This window comes from Sturnira hondurensis, unplaced genomic scaffold, assembly GCF_014824575.4.
Source record: "Sturnira hondurensis isolate 20B ecotype Veracruz unplaced genomic scaffold, ASM1482457v3 Scaffold0018097, whole genome shotgun sequence".
NCBI lineage: Eukaryota > Metazoa > Chordata > Mammalia > Chiroptera > Phyllostomidae > Sturnira > Sturnira hondurensis.
In genome coordinates, this window is record NW_028090728.1 from 3471217 (window position 1) to 3488369 (window position 17153).

Genomic DNA, 17153 nt, shown 5'->3' on the forward strand with positions numbered 1-17153 from the left:
ATCGCGGTTTGATTCCCAGTCAGGGCACATGCCTGGGTTGCAGGCCAGTTCCCAGTGGCGGACACATACGAGGTAACCACACATTGATGTTTCTCTCCCTCTCTCCTTCCCTCACTCTGAAAATAAATAAATAAAATATTTAAAGATAAATTAAAAAAAAAGACACCAATCTGTCTCCATGTTGTACCTTGGTGCTCAGACCAGCAATCTGCCATCAGAATGGTACTCAGATATTTGGAAGCCAAGGTCTTGTTGCCTATCTTGGCTCCCTCAAGCTGCACCAGGAGTGTTTGATTGTCTTTCCCACAACTGACTGCCACAGGGCCAGGTGGATTGGGAATGGATAGCCACCACTGAGCTGATGGCTAAAGATTACCAAAATTATCTATAATTTACCAGCCCAGCACTCTCCTGGAAGCTGCAAACATTCATATAGATTCCAAAGTTCCAAAATACAGTCATACCTCAGTACTTATAGGCCTCAAAACTCACCAAACCCCGTACTTGTTGCATTTTGACGAGAAAAAATATTTCTGCAGTTGGCGCTTGCTCACTACTCAGTGCTCCTCACTCATGATGAAACAGCGGTAGAGGTGTCAGTCTCACGGCAGCTCGTGAACAGTTCCAGACTTGTCAATTTTGGCACTCTTCGCAAGGTTTGGAACAGATTAAGCATAAATACTGAAGTACCACTTCAGGGAGCTTCTGTCAGCACAACTGTCCAGGTTGAAAGATGGACTCTGGGCACTTGCTACTTTGCCATCCTCTCTGATGTCACATCTTTTTGATCTCTTGTTTAACTCACTTGAAAAGTCCTCTAAGTTAGATTGCTCAATTATTCATTTCTCTGGTCTCTTACATTTCTTTGTGGCATTCTTTACAGTTTTTCTGTCTTCCCCACTAGACTGTATACTTTAGGAGGAAAAGAACCCTATCTGTCTTGTTTTCTGTCATGTTCCCAGTGTCTGGCACATAGGGATATATAGAAAATGTTTCATGAACAAAAAATTAAAGTGACCTGACCTGAGAAGGATAGTCCCTCTCAGCAGGGTCACTGCTTCACTAGTTATAATATGCAGTACAATGCTGGTGTAAGGGAGCTGGGATTAATAGCTCCCGTGGTAATCTGCACAGTAACCTGTATCCTGTGTGGTCCCTGTCCTGTGGAACTTACTGTCTGGCTCTAATAATAATTGTCAGTTCAGTAGAAAAGTTGCCCAAGTCAGATGCAGTCACTGTAGGTGGGATCCCCCAGGCCACGTCTCTTTAGAAGAAAGGTACTTCGGCCTGTACCGTTTCATGCCCAATGGGCCACTCTAACTCTGACCAGCAGGGACAGGTGGCTCACATGGCCTGTCGCTCTGAAGGTGTGTTTGGTTTCTGTCATATCTGACCAGGTGCAGACACACAGGCCTTTCACGGTGACCTTCGACCTCACAGACCCTGCAGCTGTCATTGCAGCAACAGCTGAGATCCTGCAGTGCTTTGGTTATGTTGATGTGCTCATCAACAATGCTGGGGTCAGCTACCGCGGCGCCATCCTAGACACCACCACGGACGTGGACAAGAGAGTCATGGAGACAAACTACTTTGGCCCAGTAGCTCTAACGAAAGGTGAGTCTTAAATGAAAGAAAAAACACTGATGTGTTGGGAGGGTTTTGTTGTTGTTCACGTCACTTGGTTCCTTGTTAGCTGAATGTTACCTGTCCTCATCCTCTGTTTTACCCTGGAAAAGTGCCGTTGTTTACAGCTTGAGTGCTGGCTTCTTCCAGATTTTTATTTGCATTTCTCTATCTGCTTTCTAGCCTTAAATCAATATGCTGTCTTCAGTGACAGCTTCCTTTGTACAGCATTGCCTCTATTTCCTCTTAGTGTTGTGGGCAAACCCCTACAAAGTAGAGATTCTCTTATGTCCAGGCACAATTTTCCTCCAGGGGAGAGCTCTCCAGGAAACTGAGGTGGCCATTAGTGATTAGGCTTCTGTCTGCCGCTCTCTGACTCCTCCCTGCTCCTCCCCTCTACCTCCCAGCTGGAAGTCTGCCAGGCACAGGAGGCCTAAAAATTCCGACAAAACATGGGCCTCCCCATGGAAGGTTTCACCATTCACCTCCTTTGATCTGATGAAATCTAATAAGTGAGGCCACCCCCTCTCAGCGTTGGGTACAGTGACCAGAAGAAAAATCCTCTTGTAAAGTCTCTGACTTTTTTCTTTAGCACTCCTGCCCTCCATGATCAAAAGGCGACAGGGCCACATCGTTGCCATCAGCAGCATCCAGGGCAAAATCAGCATTCCTTTTCGATCAGCATGTGAGTACTTCCTTCTCCCTCCCCCAAATGTTCTTCTTTTTGTTTTTTCCTGATTATAGAAATACCACATTTTCTATCCAGAATACAGACATTAGAGAAATACTCAATACAGAATATGAAGGAACTTCATCAGAATGTGTTCTCCTGAGCAGAGAATGTCCAGATTCAAGTCCCAGGTCTACTCCTTACCCCCTATTTGCGACCTTATGCAAGTGTCCCAACCACTCGGCCACCCCAGTTCTCATGTGCAAAACGGAGACAGGCTCTGCTGAGTGAAGGGCTTAGAGCAGCACCAGGCATAAGTACCATGCCTGTGTTAGTTGCAATTATTGATTACTGTTGCCCTCAGGTACTGTCACTTCATATCACTCTGGGCATATGCCTGTAAGCGTTTTCTACATATGATCAAACATACAAAAAATAGGGTCACATTATGCATACTGTTTGTGGCTTGCTTGTTTCACTGGCAGTTTATCTTTCTACATCAATGTATATGGATTTGCCTAATCTTTTTAAGTGGATATATAATAATTTATTGAATGGATATATGACATAACTTATTCAGCCATTTTCCTGGACACTTGAGGATTTTTTTTTCCCTTCAGTTTTTGACCATTAACAGTTACATACTACATAGAATGTCCTTAACTGTTTATATCTCTAGGCACTCATAGGAGGGCTTTAGTAAAATAAATTCCCAAAAGTTGAAATATGTTGGGGCAACTTTCCTTGCAAGTTTCTCTGTCCACCACAGATGAACGTAAACATGACATGACATGATCTGCTTGGGGAGGAGAGGTGATTTCCCCAGTTTCTCAGGGGAAAAAGGTGTTGAGCCCCTTCCTCCAAGGGCTTTTATTGGGTTGTAATACACAGGAATACAGGGCGGCAAGGATCAAACAGTAGATAACATTTCAAAGAAATCTGAGGGCTTAGTCTGAGTCAGAGTCTGTCAGGAAGGGAGTTTTAGAGTTTCCTGCTCCAACCCTTAACATATGAATGAAAGCACTCTTAGCAGAGCAGATTTCACAGATTTATCAGGAAGTCTTTGTGAGGCCAGATCCCCGCCGCCCCCCGCCCCGCGCCTCCACACACACACCTACTCTGGTAAGGCAAGAAGCTGCACCCCCTCCCCATAGGGTATTCAGGCTTTAAGGGGATTAGAGCCAGGAAGTGCTTCTCCGAGAGAACATGGGGACTCAGGCTATGTCACATAACTGGGGGGCAAGAGTCCATTGCTTGCTCTTTGTTGCAGCCCCTAGAGTCCTTCCCAAGTGATCACTTGGCCTCCCAAATGATCATGTCTGGTTTAGGTTGCTCCCCGCTGTGAGGAGACTTACCCGGCAAGGAGTTCCAACCAAGCTTTTGGGGACAGGGAGGAAACTGAGGCAGCATTTGCTACCAGAGACAAGCTTTGTCTCCTGTGGCTCACATTCCAGAGGTCACTCACAGCCTTAGCAATGGGGTAGGGGGTGTCTGTTAGGGTTACAGTTCCTGAAACCAGGCAGAGTGGTCCACAACAAAAATAGGTAGGATCAAATAATTAAAACTGCCACATTGACTTGCAAGTCACACTTCAACTCCATGTACGTGAGTGGCTATGCCAAAATTTTGAGATATCGTTTCATTCATCTGTCTGCAAGCAAACAATCTAATTTTCTTAAGAGATTTCAAAGGTAATTTCACAGACTGTCTTACTGACTCCTTTTCTTTGCTCCAACCTTTGGAAGTAAATACTTGCAGCCAACTCGTGCTCTTACCACCTCCAAATGCTTGACTCAGCCACGCCCAGCAGACTTGACAGAGAAGGCAGGGAGGGCAGGTCTGCTTCAGCACTTTGAGAGCATGGGACAGACATCCAGCTGTCTGACCTGGAAATGTCACAGAAACTTACTCTTTCTTTCTGAGCCCATCTGTACATTTTGGTTCTAGTTGTAGATGCTCAGACAAGTTAACTTGTCTGACCCTCTGTTTCCTTTCTTATGAAATGAGTCTTACAATCATTTTAACATACTTCACAAAGTGGTTTTAAAGATGAAATGAGACAAATGAAGATGAAAAGTCCTTTGTAGCCCTGGCTGATGTGGCTCAGTGGATTGAGTGCTGTCCTGTGAACCAAAAGGTTGGCAGTTTGATTCCTAGCCAGGGCACATCCCTGAGTTGTGGACCAGGTCCCCAGTTAGGAGGTGTGAGAAAGGCTGCGAATCACTGTATCTCTTACACATTTATGTTTCTCTCTCTCTTTCTCCTTCCTTCCCACTCTAAGAAAGTAAATTTTTAAAAATCTTCAAAAAAACATCCTTTGTACATTATGAAGCATTGTATCTATATCTGTTCCTATGGACAACCATTGAAGACTGCTGAAATGGTTCTGGAATATGTGTGTGTGTGTGTGTGTGTGTGTGTGTGTGTGTGTATAAAATCACCAGTGATAAAGCAAATGAAGTAAACTGTTAAAACTGTTAATAATAGGTAAGTCAGGGTAAAAGATATACCATGTTCTTGGTATGAAACTATTTCAGAACTTTACTTTGAGTTAATCTGAGTTTTGTTCTCGACTTAGCTTGTGACTAAAGTAAGTCACACGTGGTTGGTGTGGGCATTTTATGGTGACCAGCTCGAATGTGGCGGTGCCTCCTGAGCACAGTGGTGAGTGCTGGCGTCCTCTCATAAAATGGGAGAGCAGCTTTATCTCCCTACGCTACTGTGGTGAGCACCGAGTCAGGTGGTCCAGGTAGTATATTGAGCACCATGCCTTGTGGGTAGCAGGGCTGAGTACTGTCAAACCAGTGGTGATGAGTAGGTCACCATAGCCTGGCTGCTGACCTGCAACCTGAGAGCTCTGGGAGACTCATTGTCAGGGTGCAGCCTTCTATTTTAGGGATCCCCAGGATGACTCCCTATTCTCAGTCCTTGGGCCTGGACAGCACTTCTGGAATCATGCTGATAGGAACAGTCCTGCCCACCCACCTACCTACAGACTACTGATGTGACCTTGCAGTGTGGCTTGAACCAAAGCAGCTGGCCTCAGAAGACACTGTAGTAAATTCAGACACTTGAATTTCTCATGTGACCTGTGGCAATACTTCCTGGGGTTTTCCCCTTCCTGTTTTGGCCAGTGAATTCCCTTCCTAAGGCTGAAGCACTTAGAACTCTGAATGGGGGAAACTAACTTTCACGGTGGATGCCATGTGTTTCCCAGGAACATTGTAGGGTCACTGTGTCCCCTTCCTCCTGTTGTTGAGCCATCACTGGAGAACAGTGGTAGCTCCATTTCTTGGAGGTGGAGCAAGCTCAGTAGCTCTTTCTGATGAAAAGCCACTGTATGGAAGTTTGTTAAACAAAATACATTAAGAAAGCCAGTTTTGGATTTTATGCATACACGCTCCTATGCATATAAGGGTGCTTACTAATAACATAGCTTTGATGACAAAACCTGGAAACAACCTGTGAAGGGCCAGTTCTGAAGTACGGGGACTCCTGAAGGAGTGTGGCAAGTCTGCATGGCTGCGTGGAGGCAGTTGAGACTGTTGTCACTAGGTGAAGGCTTCTTGCAGGAAAAATATGAATAGTATGAGCTCTATTAAAATCACATATATGTGTATGCACATGGGATATGTAAAAAATAAGTCCTGAGACACCATTAGTGTTGGTTATCTATGGAGAATGAAATTCTCCAGGACTTGGAATGCAGGACTTGTACTTTACTTTATATCCCTCCGTACTATTTGGATGTTTTACCCATTAGACATTGAGTAGTAGGTTTTTTGTGGGGGGGGGGGTGAGGGGTGGTTAGAGTTTTTTTTTAAGTAGAACAATTTTAAAAAATTTTTAGAGTATATTTTATTGATTATGTTATCACAGTTATCCCATTTTTTTCTCCCCTTTATTTCCCTCCACTCTGCACCCCACCCTCCCACTAGCATTCCTCCCATAGTTCATGTCACAGGTCATACATTTAAGTTCTTTAGCTTCTCCATTTCTCATATTATTCTTAACCTCCTGCTGTCTATTTTGTACCTACCATTTATGCTCCTTATTCCCTGTGTCTTTTCCTCCATTTTCCCACTCCCCCTACCCACTGATAACCCTCCATGTGATCTCTATTTCTGTGATTGTGTTCCTGTTCTAGTTGTATGCTTAGTTCATTTTTGTTTTTTAGGTTCAGTTGTTGATAGTTGTGAGTTTGTTGTCATTTTACTGTTCATATTTTTGATCAACTTCTTTTTCCTAGATAAGTCCCTTGAACATTTCATATAATAAGGGCTTGGTGATGATGAACTCCTTGAACTTGACCTTATCTGGGAAACACTTTATCTACCCCTTCATTCTAAACAATAGCTTTGCTGGGTAGAGTCATCTTGGATGTAGGTCCTTGCCTGTCATGACTTTGAATACTTCTTTCCAGCCCCTCCTTGCCTGCAAGGTTTCTTTTGAGAAGTCAACTGATAGTCTTATGGGGACTCCTTTGTAGGCAACTGTCTCCTTTTCTCTGGCTGCTTTTAAGATTCTCTCCTTCACTTTGATCTCGGGTGATGTCATTATGATGTGCCTTGCTGTGTACTTCCTTGAGTCCAACTTCCTTGGGACTCTGAGCTTCCTGGACTTCCTGAAAGTCTCTTTCCTTTGCCAGATTGGGGAATTTCTTCATTATGTTTTCAAATAAGTTTTCAATTTCTTGCTCTTTCTCTTCTTCTTCTGGTGCCCCTATGATTTGGATGTTGGAATGTTTAAAGATGTCCCAGAGGTTCCTAAACCTCTCCTCATTTTTTTGAATTCTTGTTTCTTCATTCTTTTCTGGTTGAATGTTTTGTTTCTTCCTTCTCCAAATCATTTGAGTCCTGGTGTCCTTCCCATCACTGTTGGCTCCCTGTTCCTTTATTTCACGTTGTATAGCCTTCACCTCTTCCTCTGTTTTGTGACCATATTCAACCATTTCTGTGAGCATCCTCATTACCAGTGTTTTGAAGTGTGCATGTGATAGGTTGGCTGCCTCTTCATCACTTAGTTCTGTTTTTGGAGCTCTGATCTGTTCTTGCATTGGGTCATATTTTTTGTCTTGGCACACCTGTAATGTAGTAAGGGGCAGAGCTTAGGAATTGGCCTGGGCGGGGCAACCCAGGTTGCTGCATTGTGGCGCTGTAGGTGTGGGAGAGGTCTGAGAGGGGACAAAGCCACTTGCTCAGCTCTCATCCCACCTTCAGTCACTTTCCCCACTACCCACAAACAAATTGGGCCCTTCTGGTGCTGATTCCTGGGTTGGTGGGTTTGTTTATGTTCTAGGACCCTGTGGGTCTCTCCAGTGAACTCTCCTGTGAGGCTGGGAGTTTCTCCCATCACCACAACCCCCACAGGTTTTTTTTGGTCAGGGGCTGTGAGGCTTTTTTTTGCTGCGCTGGAACCCTGGGTTGTGCAGTCTGTCTCCCTCCCTAATTGTTCCTCCTGGTTTATCTGCACACAAGCATGGCACTGCCAGCCGTCGCCTCACCTACCCAGTCCTTTAGCCACCTCCTTGCCTGTGTGCTCACCACCCCCACTGCCTATCTCCACTCTTCCTACCAGTCTGAATGAATGTGTCTTTAACTCCTTGGTTTTTGGACTTATATAAAGTTCGATTTTCTGGCAGTTAAGGTTGTTTTTTCATTTTAAATTTGTTGTCTTTCTTTTGCTTGTGCAATGAGGCATAGTGTATCTATATACACTTCCATCTGGTTGTGGCCAGAAGTCTCCTACAGTGGAATAATTTCTGACACAAAGAACAGTTGGAGGAATAATACAAAGAAGTCTTATTGTATCTTTCATGCAGATTCTGCAGTTGTTAACATTTTGTCTATGTCATGTTTATCATAAAACATATTTGCTTTATCATATTCTGTGTGTATACACACACATATATGTATATATAAAATTTATAATTTTTCCTTCCTGAACCATTTGAAGAAAGTTGGAGACATGTTGCTCTTTCCCCCCTAAATACTTCAAGTGTTTCCTAAAAACAAGGACTAAATGTACTTGTCAAAATAAGGAGATGAACATTGCTGTAATACTGTAATTTTATCATCTTAAATTTTAAAACCAGTTTTCTAAATAAAGAAGAGCATCAATGAGAATGAATACTTGGTCTTGTCCCAGGCCACATCCCACACCAGCACACTTACCTGCCTCTGGCCACCAACCTTTGCAGATGCAGCTTCCAAACATGCGACCCAGGCATTCTTTGACTGTCTTCGTGCTGAGATGGAACAGTATGAGATCAAGGTGACCATAATCAGCCCCGGCTACATCCACACCAACCTCTCTCTAAATGCCATCACTGCTGACGGCTCCAGGTATGGAGGTGAGGCCCCTTTTCTTTTTTTTGTTAAAGATTTTATTTAATTTTAGAGAGAGAGGAAGGGGGAAAAGAAAGAGGACAAAAATATTCATGTTTGAGAGATACGTGGATTGTAGCATCTCATGCACCCCCAACCAGTGACCTGGCCCACAACCCAGGCATGTGCCTACACTAGGAATTGAACCAGCGACCTTTTGTTTGCAGGCTGGTGCTCAATCCACTGAGCCACACCAGCCAGGACTCTTTTCTTTTATACAAAGCTGTTGGTCAGCCACAGTGAGACACTCTGCTCTTATCTGATTATTCTTTGGTCATTCATTTGAATTTAATTTTAAAAATGAAAACACCTGTAAGTGTTGGTTATATATATGCTGACTATATATATGCTGACTAATCATTTACCATTAACCACCCACTGCAGCTATTGGACAGGGTCCCTGTAGACCAGGACTTTGTGGGCTGGAAAGGAAGTCCCCAAGCAGAAAGGCTACCAGGCTTCCAGTAAATCCATTGTCAATGAATTAAAAGAAAGTTAATGTGAATAAACCTCATGGAAACTATGGGTTGCTTGACCCAAATGATTCCACACCCACTAAGCTTGAGAAAAACTGATTTCAGGGTACTCAAAGCAACAAGCCCAATCTTGTTGGGTTAGGCTGGGTGCTCCAGTCTCAGAATCTCCTTGCTTCAGCCAACGAGAGTGCTGAGCTGACCTGCAATCACCACTGATAGGTCCAACTGCCTGGCTCCAGGGTACAGGCAGGCCAAGCAGAGACGAGTCAGTTTCTGCCTCTCAGGTAGATTGACCCCTGAGTGCTATTGCTGTGGAAGCCAGCTTTGCCAAGCTCGAATAGGGGCTGCCTATCCCTTGAGTACTATTGTCTTCTGCTTGTGTGGATGTGATCTCTTGGGCCTGTGCTCTCCATTCACCAGGGGCCTCCTGGTGCTACACCCACCCTAGCCTGACCTGAACCAAGACTACCCAGGCCTCGGGGGGCAGCTGCTCTCTCACTTGGCAAGTCAATAGAAATCAGAGGCACAGATCCAGAGAGATTCATATTTATATTATTTATACTTAGCAGAATCTTTGAAAAAAATTTCCTCTGTGGTATTTAAAAATAAGCAACAATCAAAAACCTCTTGTTCTTCTGTGTTAACCAAAATATGATGAGAACACATGCTGGTAGGAAACTCAGGCACTTTAGATAACTTACAAGGGGGGTTTTATTTTATTGATTTATTATTATAGTTGTGCAAATTTTCCCCCTTTGCCCTCTTCTACCTGGTACCCCTCTTCTCTCCATCAATACTCCCCCTTAGTTCATGTCCATGGGTCATTCATATGAATTCTTTGGCTTCTCCATTTCCTGTACTGTTCTTAACATTCCCTTGTCTATTTTAATCCTTGTACCTTTTCCCCCATATCCTCCTTCCACTTCCCTACTGATAACCCTGTAAATGATCTCCATACCAATGATTCTGTTTCTGTTCTGGTTGTTTCCTTAGCTTTTTTTTCTCTTTAGATTCAGTTGTTGATAGTTGTGAATTTGTTGCCTCTTTAATGTTCATATTTTTTATCTTCTTTTTCTTAGATAAGTCCCTTTAACATTTCATATAATAAGGGCTTGGTGATAATGAACTCCTTAAATTTGACCTTATCTGAGAAGCACTCTATCTGCCCTTCCATTCTAAATGAAAGCTTTGCTGGATAGAGTAATCTTGGAAGTAGGTCCTTGCCTTTCATGACTTGGAATACTTCTTTCCAGTCCTTTCTTGCCTGCAGTTTCTTTTGAGAAATCAGCTGACAGTCTGATGGGAACTCCTTGTAGGTAGCTCTCTACTTTTCTCTTACTGCTTTTAAGATTATCTTTATCTTTAACCTTTTGCATTTTAATTATGAGGTGTCTTGGTGTGGTCCTCTTGGGTCTAACTTGTTTGGGACTCTGCTTCCTGGAATTGAATGTCTATTTCCTTTGTCAAATTAGGGAAGTTTTCTTTAATTATTTTTTAAATAAGTTTTCAATTTCTTACTCTTCCTCTTCTTCTGCCATCCCTATTATTTGGGTGTTGGCACATTTGGAGATGTCTCAGAGGGGCCATATACTCTCCTCATTTTTGAAAACTTCTTTTTTCTTCTTTCTGTTCTGTATGAATGTTTACTTCTTCCTTATGTTCCAAATCGTTGATTTAAATCCTGGCTTCTTTCCCTTCACTGTTGGTTCCCTATAGATATTTCTTTATTTCACTTAATGTAACCTTCATCTCTTTCTTTATGTTGTTGCTGTACTCAGTGAGTTGAGTATCCTTATCACCAAATTCTTCATCTGATAGGTTGGCTCTCTCCCTTTCGCTTAGTTCTTTTTCTGGGATTTTGTTCTCTTCTTTCATTTGGGCCATATTTCTTTCTCTCCTTGATTTGGCAGCCTCCCTCTTTGTTTCTGTGTATTAGGTAGAACTGCTTTGACTCCCTGTAAAAGGCACCTGTAAATTGTGTGGGATGGAAACTTATGTAATCACCAGGGTTGGGCAACCCATTTCACCACTTTGTAACTCTGTATGGGGGGAGGGCTTGGGGAGGAGACTGTGCTGCTGCATGGCCTCTGGGGGTTTGCCCAGCACGTGCCCCATTTCCAGTCACTTCACCTGCTCCTCATATGTGACTAGTGCCCTTCCAGCTGTTGCCCTGATGTTGCATCTGAGAGTAGGTGGGTTTATGTACTTTTTAAAAAAAAATATTTTATTTATTTCTTTTTAGAGAGGAGAAAGGAGGGAGAGGGAGAAACATCAATATGTGGTTGCCTCTTGCGTACCTGCTACTGGGGACCTGGCCTGCAACCCAGGCATGTGCCCTGGGAATCACACCAGTGACCCTTTCATTTGCAGGCCAGCACTCAATCCACTGAGCCACACCTGCCAGAATGGTTTTTGTATGTTTTTAAGATCATGTGGGCCCTTTAAGCAGAGTTTCCTCAAAATCCAGCAGTTTCTTCTGCTCTTTCAACTCCCACTGGTTTTTACAGGCGTAAGTTATGGGAACTTACCATCCCAGCACTGGAACCCTGAGCTGTGCAGTCTGGCATGGGGCTGGGATTGCTTGCTCCCAAGGTATCTCTCCCAATTTTTATCCACCACATGTAAATGTGGGACTGCCTTTGTCCATTCCACCACCTTTGCCACCTCTCTGCTCCATCTCAGTGTCTCCACCCCTCCTACTGCCTCGACGAATGAGGCTTCTTTAAGTCCTTGGTTGTTGGACTTCCATACAGTTCAATTTTCTGACAGTTTTGAGTGTTGTTTTGAGATTTAGTTGTAATTCTTTTTGTGGCTGAGGAAAGAAGCAAAGAGTGTCTACCATGCCTCCATCTTGACCAGAAGTCCATGATTGGTTTCTCATGGTCTGTGATAGTGGCCTCTCCTCTATGCCTGCCAATTGCTTTGTTGGGAAAATTGTCAGATATATGAGATGTCAGATATATAAGAGATATCAAGAAACATCGGTTGATGCTGACCAGCCTAACACCTCCTAACCCCGCCAGAGCAACTCAAATACACAAAACCAACCAAAGATTTTCTGCTCCATCTTTAGTTAACACATGACCTAGGGTGTGACATTCTTTCTGACTCACTTCTTCACTTTCATTTTAGTGAGCTTGTAGTGCCTATGGGTGTCATAGTCTTCTTCTACCCCTGCCTTGAAGAACTTAAGCCAGGCCACCCAAGTTGAATTTCATGGTTCAAAATCCTTAGTGGTTTCAAAAGGCAAAAATGCCCAAGGTCTGAATGCCCACCCCTCCTCAGCTGTGGTGTGAGGGGCTAGCTCTGAGACCTCACCTAGGCCAGTCCTCATATCTTTTTTTTCTTTTTAAATTTATTTTTTAGACATAATTGGAAGGGAGGGAGAAGGAAAGGGAGAGAAATATCAGTGTGTGGTTACCTCTCATGCGCCCCACCACTGGGACCTGGCCCACAACTCCGGCATATGCCCATACTGGGAATTGAACCAGTGACCTTTTAGTTCACAGGCTGGTGTTCAGTCCACTGAGCCATACCAGCCAGGGCTGATCCTCATCTTTTGTTGTACACCAGCTCTGAGCACTGTCTGAGGCTCCTTCTACCTTGTTCCTATGTCCTCCCCACATCTCTTACCCAATTCACATTCTGAGCCACAGAATGGGTCCTCATTTCCTGACGTACAGGAGAGTCAGCGATGGTGGCATACCACCTGCCTCCTGACTGGGAGGAGCTTCATGATGGGCAATCTGGTAAGCCTACCTAATGACAGTCCTTGGCAGCTCAACTCAAGACAGGGACTTTTGCTTCCAAGTTCATGTGTTTCTTTTGTTTATTTTAGTTATGGACAAGACCACGGCTGAGGGCCGAATGCCTATGGAGGTGGCCCGAGATGTTCTGACTGCTGTGGTGAAGAAAAAGAAAGACGTGATTCTGGCTGACCTGTTGCCTTCCTTGGCCATATATCTGCGAACTCTGGCTCCTGGGCTCTTCTTTAGTCTCATGGCCTCCCGGGCCAGAAGGGAGCAGAAACTCAAGAACTCCTAGTGCCGTGCAGAGCTGTGTTTTACTGGATGTTTGTCTCACAGATGGGAAAGATGGAGGTGCGTGTGTCCTGCAGATCCCTGGAAGACCCCTGCTGGCCAAGAATGGGAAACGAAAAAGGTGTCTTTCCAGCTGTGTGGGTTAACCCTCAAGAGTCAATGTGGATCTGGGTTTTAATGCTGAGAATATGAAATAAATGAATGGAACGTTAAGAGTCACGGTCCTTACAGACTAGAATAACCATGCCTCCTTCGAATTCTAGCCTCCGCCAGCTCCTGGAAAATGTTTCAATCTTGACATCAGAAGACATCCTGACATCACCTTGACCCAGTTTGTTTTCGTGTTTGACTTACCCAAGACCACTTGCCTGACTGGTTTGGCAGAGTCCCCTTCTAGTAGTAAAGGGAGAAGGCTATAGTTTAAGATGGCATTATTCGTATCCGTTCCTAAGGTCCTACAATATGTCATTCAGCACAGCAAAAGGCTAATGTGATCGATCATATGACATATCCCAAGTGACACCAGCTTTAGTACCAAAAAGGAATTCCCCAGTTTCCTTGTTGACTCCCACCCAAAGCCCATAGGACCAGGAACCACTCCAAGAAGATGAATTTCCTGAGACGGCAGCCAAGGGGGAAAGGGAAATCCTTATGACCCCGTGTATCCTCTAGTATGAGACTCAGAAACCCAGTGAGGTGGCGAGGGTTCTACAGCTGTGACTGCCCCTTGGTGAAAGCAGCCCATTTGTTAGCTGTGATTGATAGTTGCAGAGTAGCCAGAAAGGATCCCGGTGTCCACCTTTCTGATTTATTAACAACATCTGGTTGAGGTTCATTGAATAAATGAACTTCATACTCAACTTTAGGATGAAACTTTTCTCGTTATTGAAGCTGACAGTGAAAATTGTGGGTCAATTGTTCAGGTTTCTCTGAAATGGGATGAAAACTTCTACCATATTACACTGTTATATTACGTCCTAATTGTGGACCTGTGGAGCTTGTATTTTAAACAGCTACTCAAAATAATGGCCAAAGGCAGCCTGTGATGTGGGTGTTCCAAGGCTCCCAAGTTTCCTGGAAGTGGGAGGACAGGGCGTGGATTAGATCTAGTGACCTAGCCCAGCTCCCAGCATGGCCCCAACATTCCAGGAGCCCGTGGTTGAAATGTGGACATGGACATGATGGGTGGCTCTTCACTCTCCTCCGAAACCATCTTCCTCCCTCCTGACGGGAAAAAGGTGCATACTCTGCCATCAAGGCAGCATCCACTGTGTTGCTGAGGTGCTTGGTTTTGGAGCAGTGGTGATAGTGGTCTGCGGAGCCCTGACTCACAGGTGTGGGCTGGAAGTGGACCTTGAAGCAGACAAGAAGGGTCTCAACCTACATATGACACTTGAGTCATAGTCAAATACTGCTGAATGTTTACTTATCATTTTTAAAATACTTTCTAAAACTTAACTTTAGAAACTATGTATTCTACCATATAAATAGAAAATAATTTAACACAAACCAAACCATTAAAATCCAGCTAAATCCACTGTCTGCTAAAGGCTGTGTCTAAAGCCCATTTGCTTGTGAGCAGATTGGCAGTATCAGACGTATGAAAGATGTGCCCGCCACACAGATGCTCCTGGTAGCTTCGAGGACAAGGAAAAGGACTAAAAAGGGTTGGTGATGCACTGTTCTTTGCTGTCCATGTTACACCTAAAGCCGTCTGGGCGCCTCTGGAGCTCCACACCCCTCCCTGAAGAGCACTGTTTGGGTAAGGGCCTGTGGAGCCTGCTGCAGTGGTGGCCATGCAGCACTTTCCTGAGGACAAGTGCACCTGCACAGGAGGGAGCACTCCAAAGATGGGAGCTGGCCTGCAACGGCCTGGCCTTTGGCTCTTGGAGTGGAGTCCCAAACCCACGCTTGAATGTGGTCATGTGCCCCCAGTGGTAGTAGTGCCCGTTTCTCTTTTCTGTCCTCAAAGGTTGTTTGCCCTGTTCATCTCTTTCATCCTTGAATTCTGCTGGGCAGGTTTGAAAAGCATGATTCTGAAGTAGTTCTGCCTTCAGAGAAAGTTCAAAGGTACTTTCCACTTTACTGTTCAAGATTCCTGGTGTTTCACTGGTTTGAGGGCAGATGCAAGCTGTCTTGTACTTCATGATAAAATCAGAGTCTGCAAAACAAAACCAAGTGAGTTTTTCCAGACAGAAATACTGCACATCTGCTCTGCTGAGTGACAGCAGCTCATGCAGGATTCAATGGCGTGAGTGCACAGCTCCCTGAGCACACACACTGCCTGGTTCCCATGAGGCACTGAGGAGGGAGCTTCCCTGCCCTTCCTCATCAGTGACTGACAGCTGCTGAGCCAGATGTGAACACTACTTTGGAGGCAGTAGAGACTGTATCAAGGATAGAGACATAGGGAAAGTTAGCTAGGGTCTGGTCCTCCACATTTCCTGATGAGTTGGGCTCTTGCTCTTCTCTGAAATTGGAGGGAGGTGGGCAGTTCAAACCAGACTCGGGACCCATGCACTGGCCTGCAGTGCCCGCAGCATTATGGATGGAAAATCAAGACAAATTCACATGGACTAACAGGTCTTGTGGTGGAAAAGCGATGGCACGGCTACTCCCTCAAGGCGGGAGCGCCTCGGAGCGGCCTGGCANCGTCTGAACCCTTAACTGCTAGTCCCGAAAACCCGGCCCCGAGTCCTTCCATGAGGGCCTCCCAAGTGATCGTGTCTGGCTTAGGTTTTCCCTCCTCTGAGAAGTCTTACCCATCATTGACTAGCCGACCATGCATTGGGGGCAGGGAAGTAGAGGCAGCATTTGCTACCAGAGACAAGCTTTGTGCTCAGCCTTATCTATGGGGGGGTTTACAGCTCCTGAAACCAGGCAGGGCAGTTCCCAACACTCAGGTACCAGATGACTGCATGATCCATTCACTGAAATAGTACACAGAGGACTCATGTATGTGGTCTCTGCAGAGGAGAGAGCCTAGCTAACTTGGCCTCTGCTTTCTCTCTGTTGGCAGTTATTTAATGTTTCTTTGAGAGCACTGTGGTATGTTACACATGAGCATTTCCCACTTGTCAGTGACATCTTTGTAAAAGATGGCAGAATAGGTGAGTCTGCACCCACAGCAAGACGCCATCCAGACCTGGCAAGTGTGGCTCTCTTGCTCCTCATCCCTGCCCTGTGGTCCACAACACCACATCCTCTTCTCTCTGGCACGGGATACAGAATTATTAAGGTGGCATTTCAGAATCTGGAATCACTTTGTTCAGTGCCCCTGGCTTGTTTCTGGTAAGTACTTCTGTTCAGCTCATCTGAGACAGCCACTGCTTGTCTGCTTCCAGCTGCCTCCTCCGTGAAATCTGATCTGCAGGCAGGTCCAGATCTGGGTGACTACAGAAGACCCACCATGCTCCCCCCAGGGACCAGCAAACATCCGAGCAGTTGTGGGCACTGCACAGTCACTACCGGTTTACTGTGATCCAGATGGCCAGACTACCATGTAGGCAGTTGTTTCCCCAGCACTATTTTAGCCCCTAGCACTCAACTGAATTACTCTCTGGGACCCTTATAGCAGTTTCTCAGCCTTGGTGGGCCACAGGTCCCTTTTGAAATCTTTGTTAAAGCTCTGGATCTCTCCCTGAAGAAAAGAGCCCAGTCACCCCCTTGATGCCTTCTTAGGCACCCCTTCATTACTCCCGGGTATGATCTCCCAGATGGATCCTTTACAAGTAGGGGGAAATTCAGTACGGCTGCCTCCCAAAGATGGGCCCTTCAGAAGTGCTATGGGGCTCTTCAAGGATGGCTGAGAGCAGAGGCCTTCAAGTTCCAGTTAAGGCAGGGGGCCCAGCTTCTCTGTGGAGGGGTCAATGTTCCACTTACCACAAGGGGTAGGGGGAATGTGGAAGATGATGCACATTCTATGTTGTGGGGAGAGAGGCATGGAGGAGTTGGCACC

General features: G+C 45.1%; 1 protein-coding gene across 1 annotated transcript in view; it reads left to right on the top strand.

Moving 5' to 3' along the window:
- Positions 1-13436, top strand: part of DHRS7B (dehydrogenase/reductase 7B) — an 89470-nt gene extending 76034 nt beyond the window's left edge. The window contains exons 5-8 of the mRNA XM_037068824.1: positions 1398-1614; positions 2216-2308; positions 8493-8645; positions 12994-13436. Coding sequence (XP_036924719.1) covers positions 1398-1614; positions 2216-2308; positions 8493-8645; positions 12994-13199 — 669 coding nt within the window. The 3' untranslated portion in view covers positions 13200-13436. The remainder of the gene's footprint in view (positions 1-1397; positions 1615-2215; positions 2309-8492; positions 8646-12993) is intronic.
- Positions 13437-17153: the final 3717 nt, after the last annotated feature.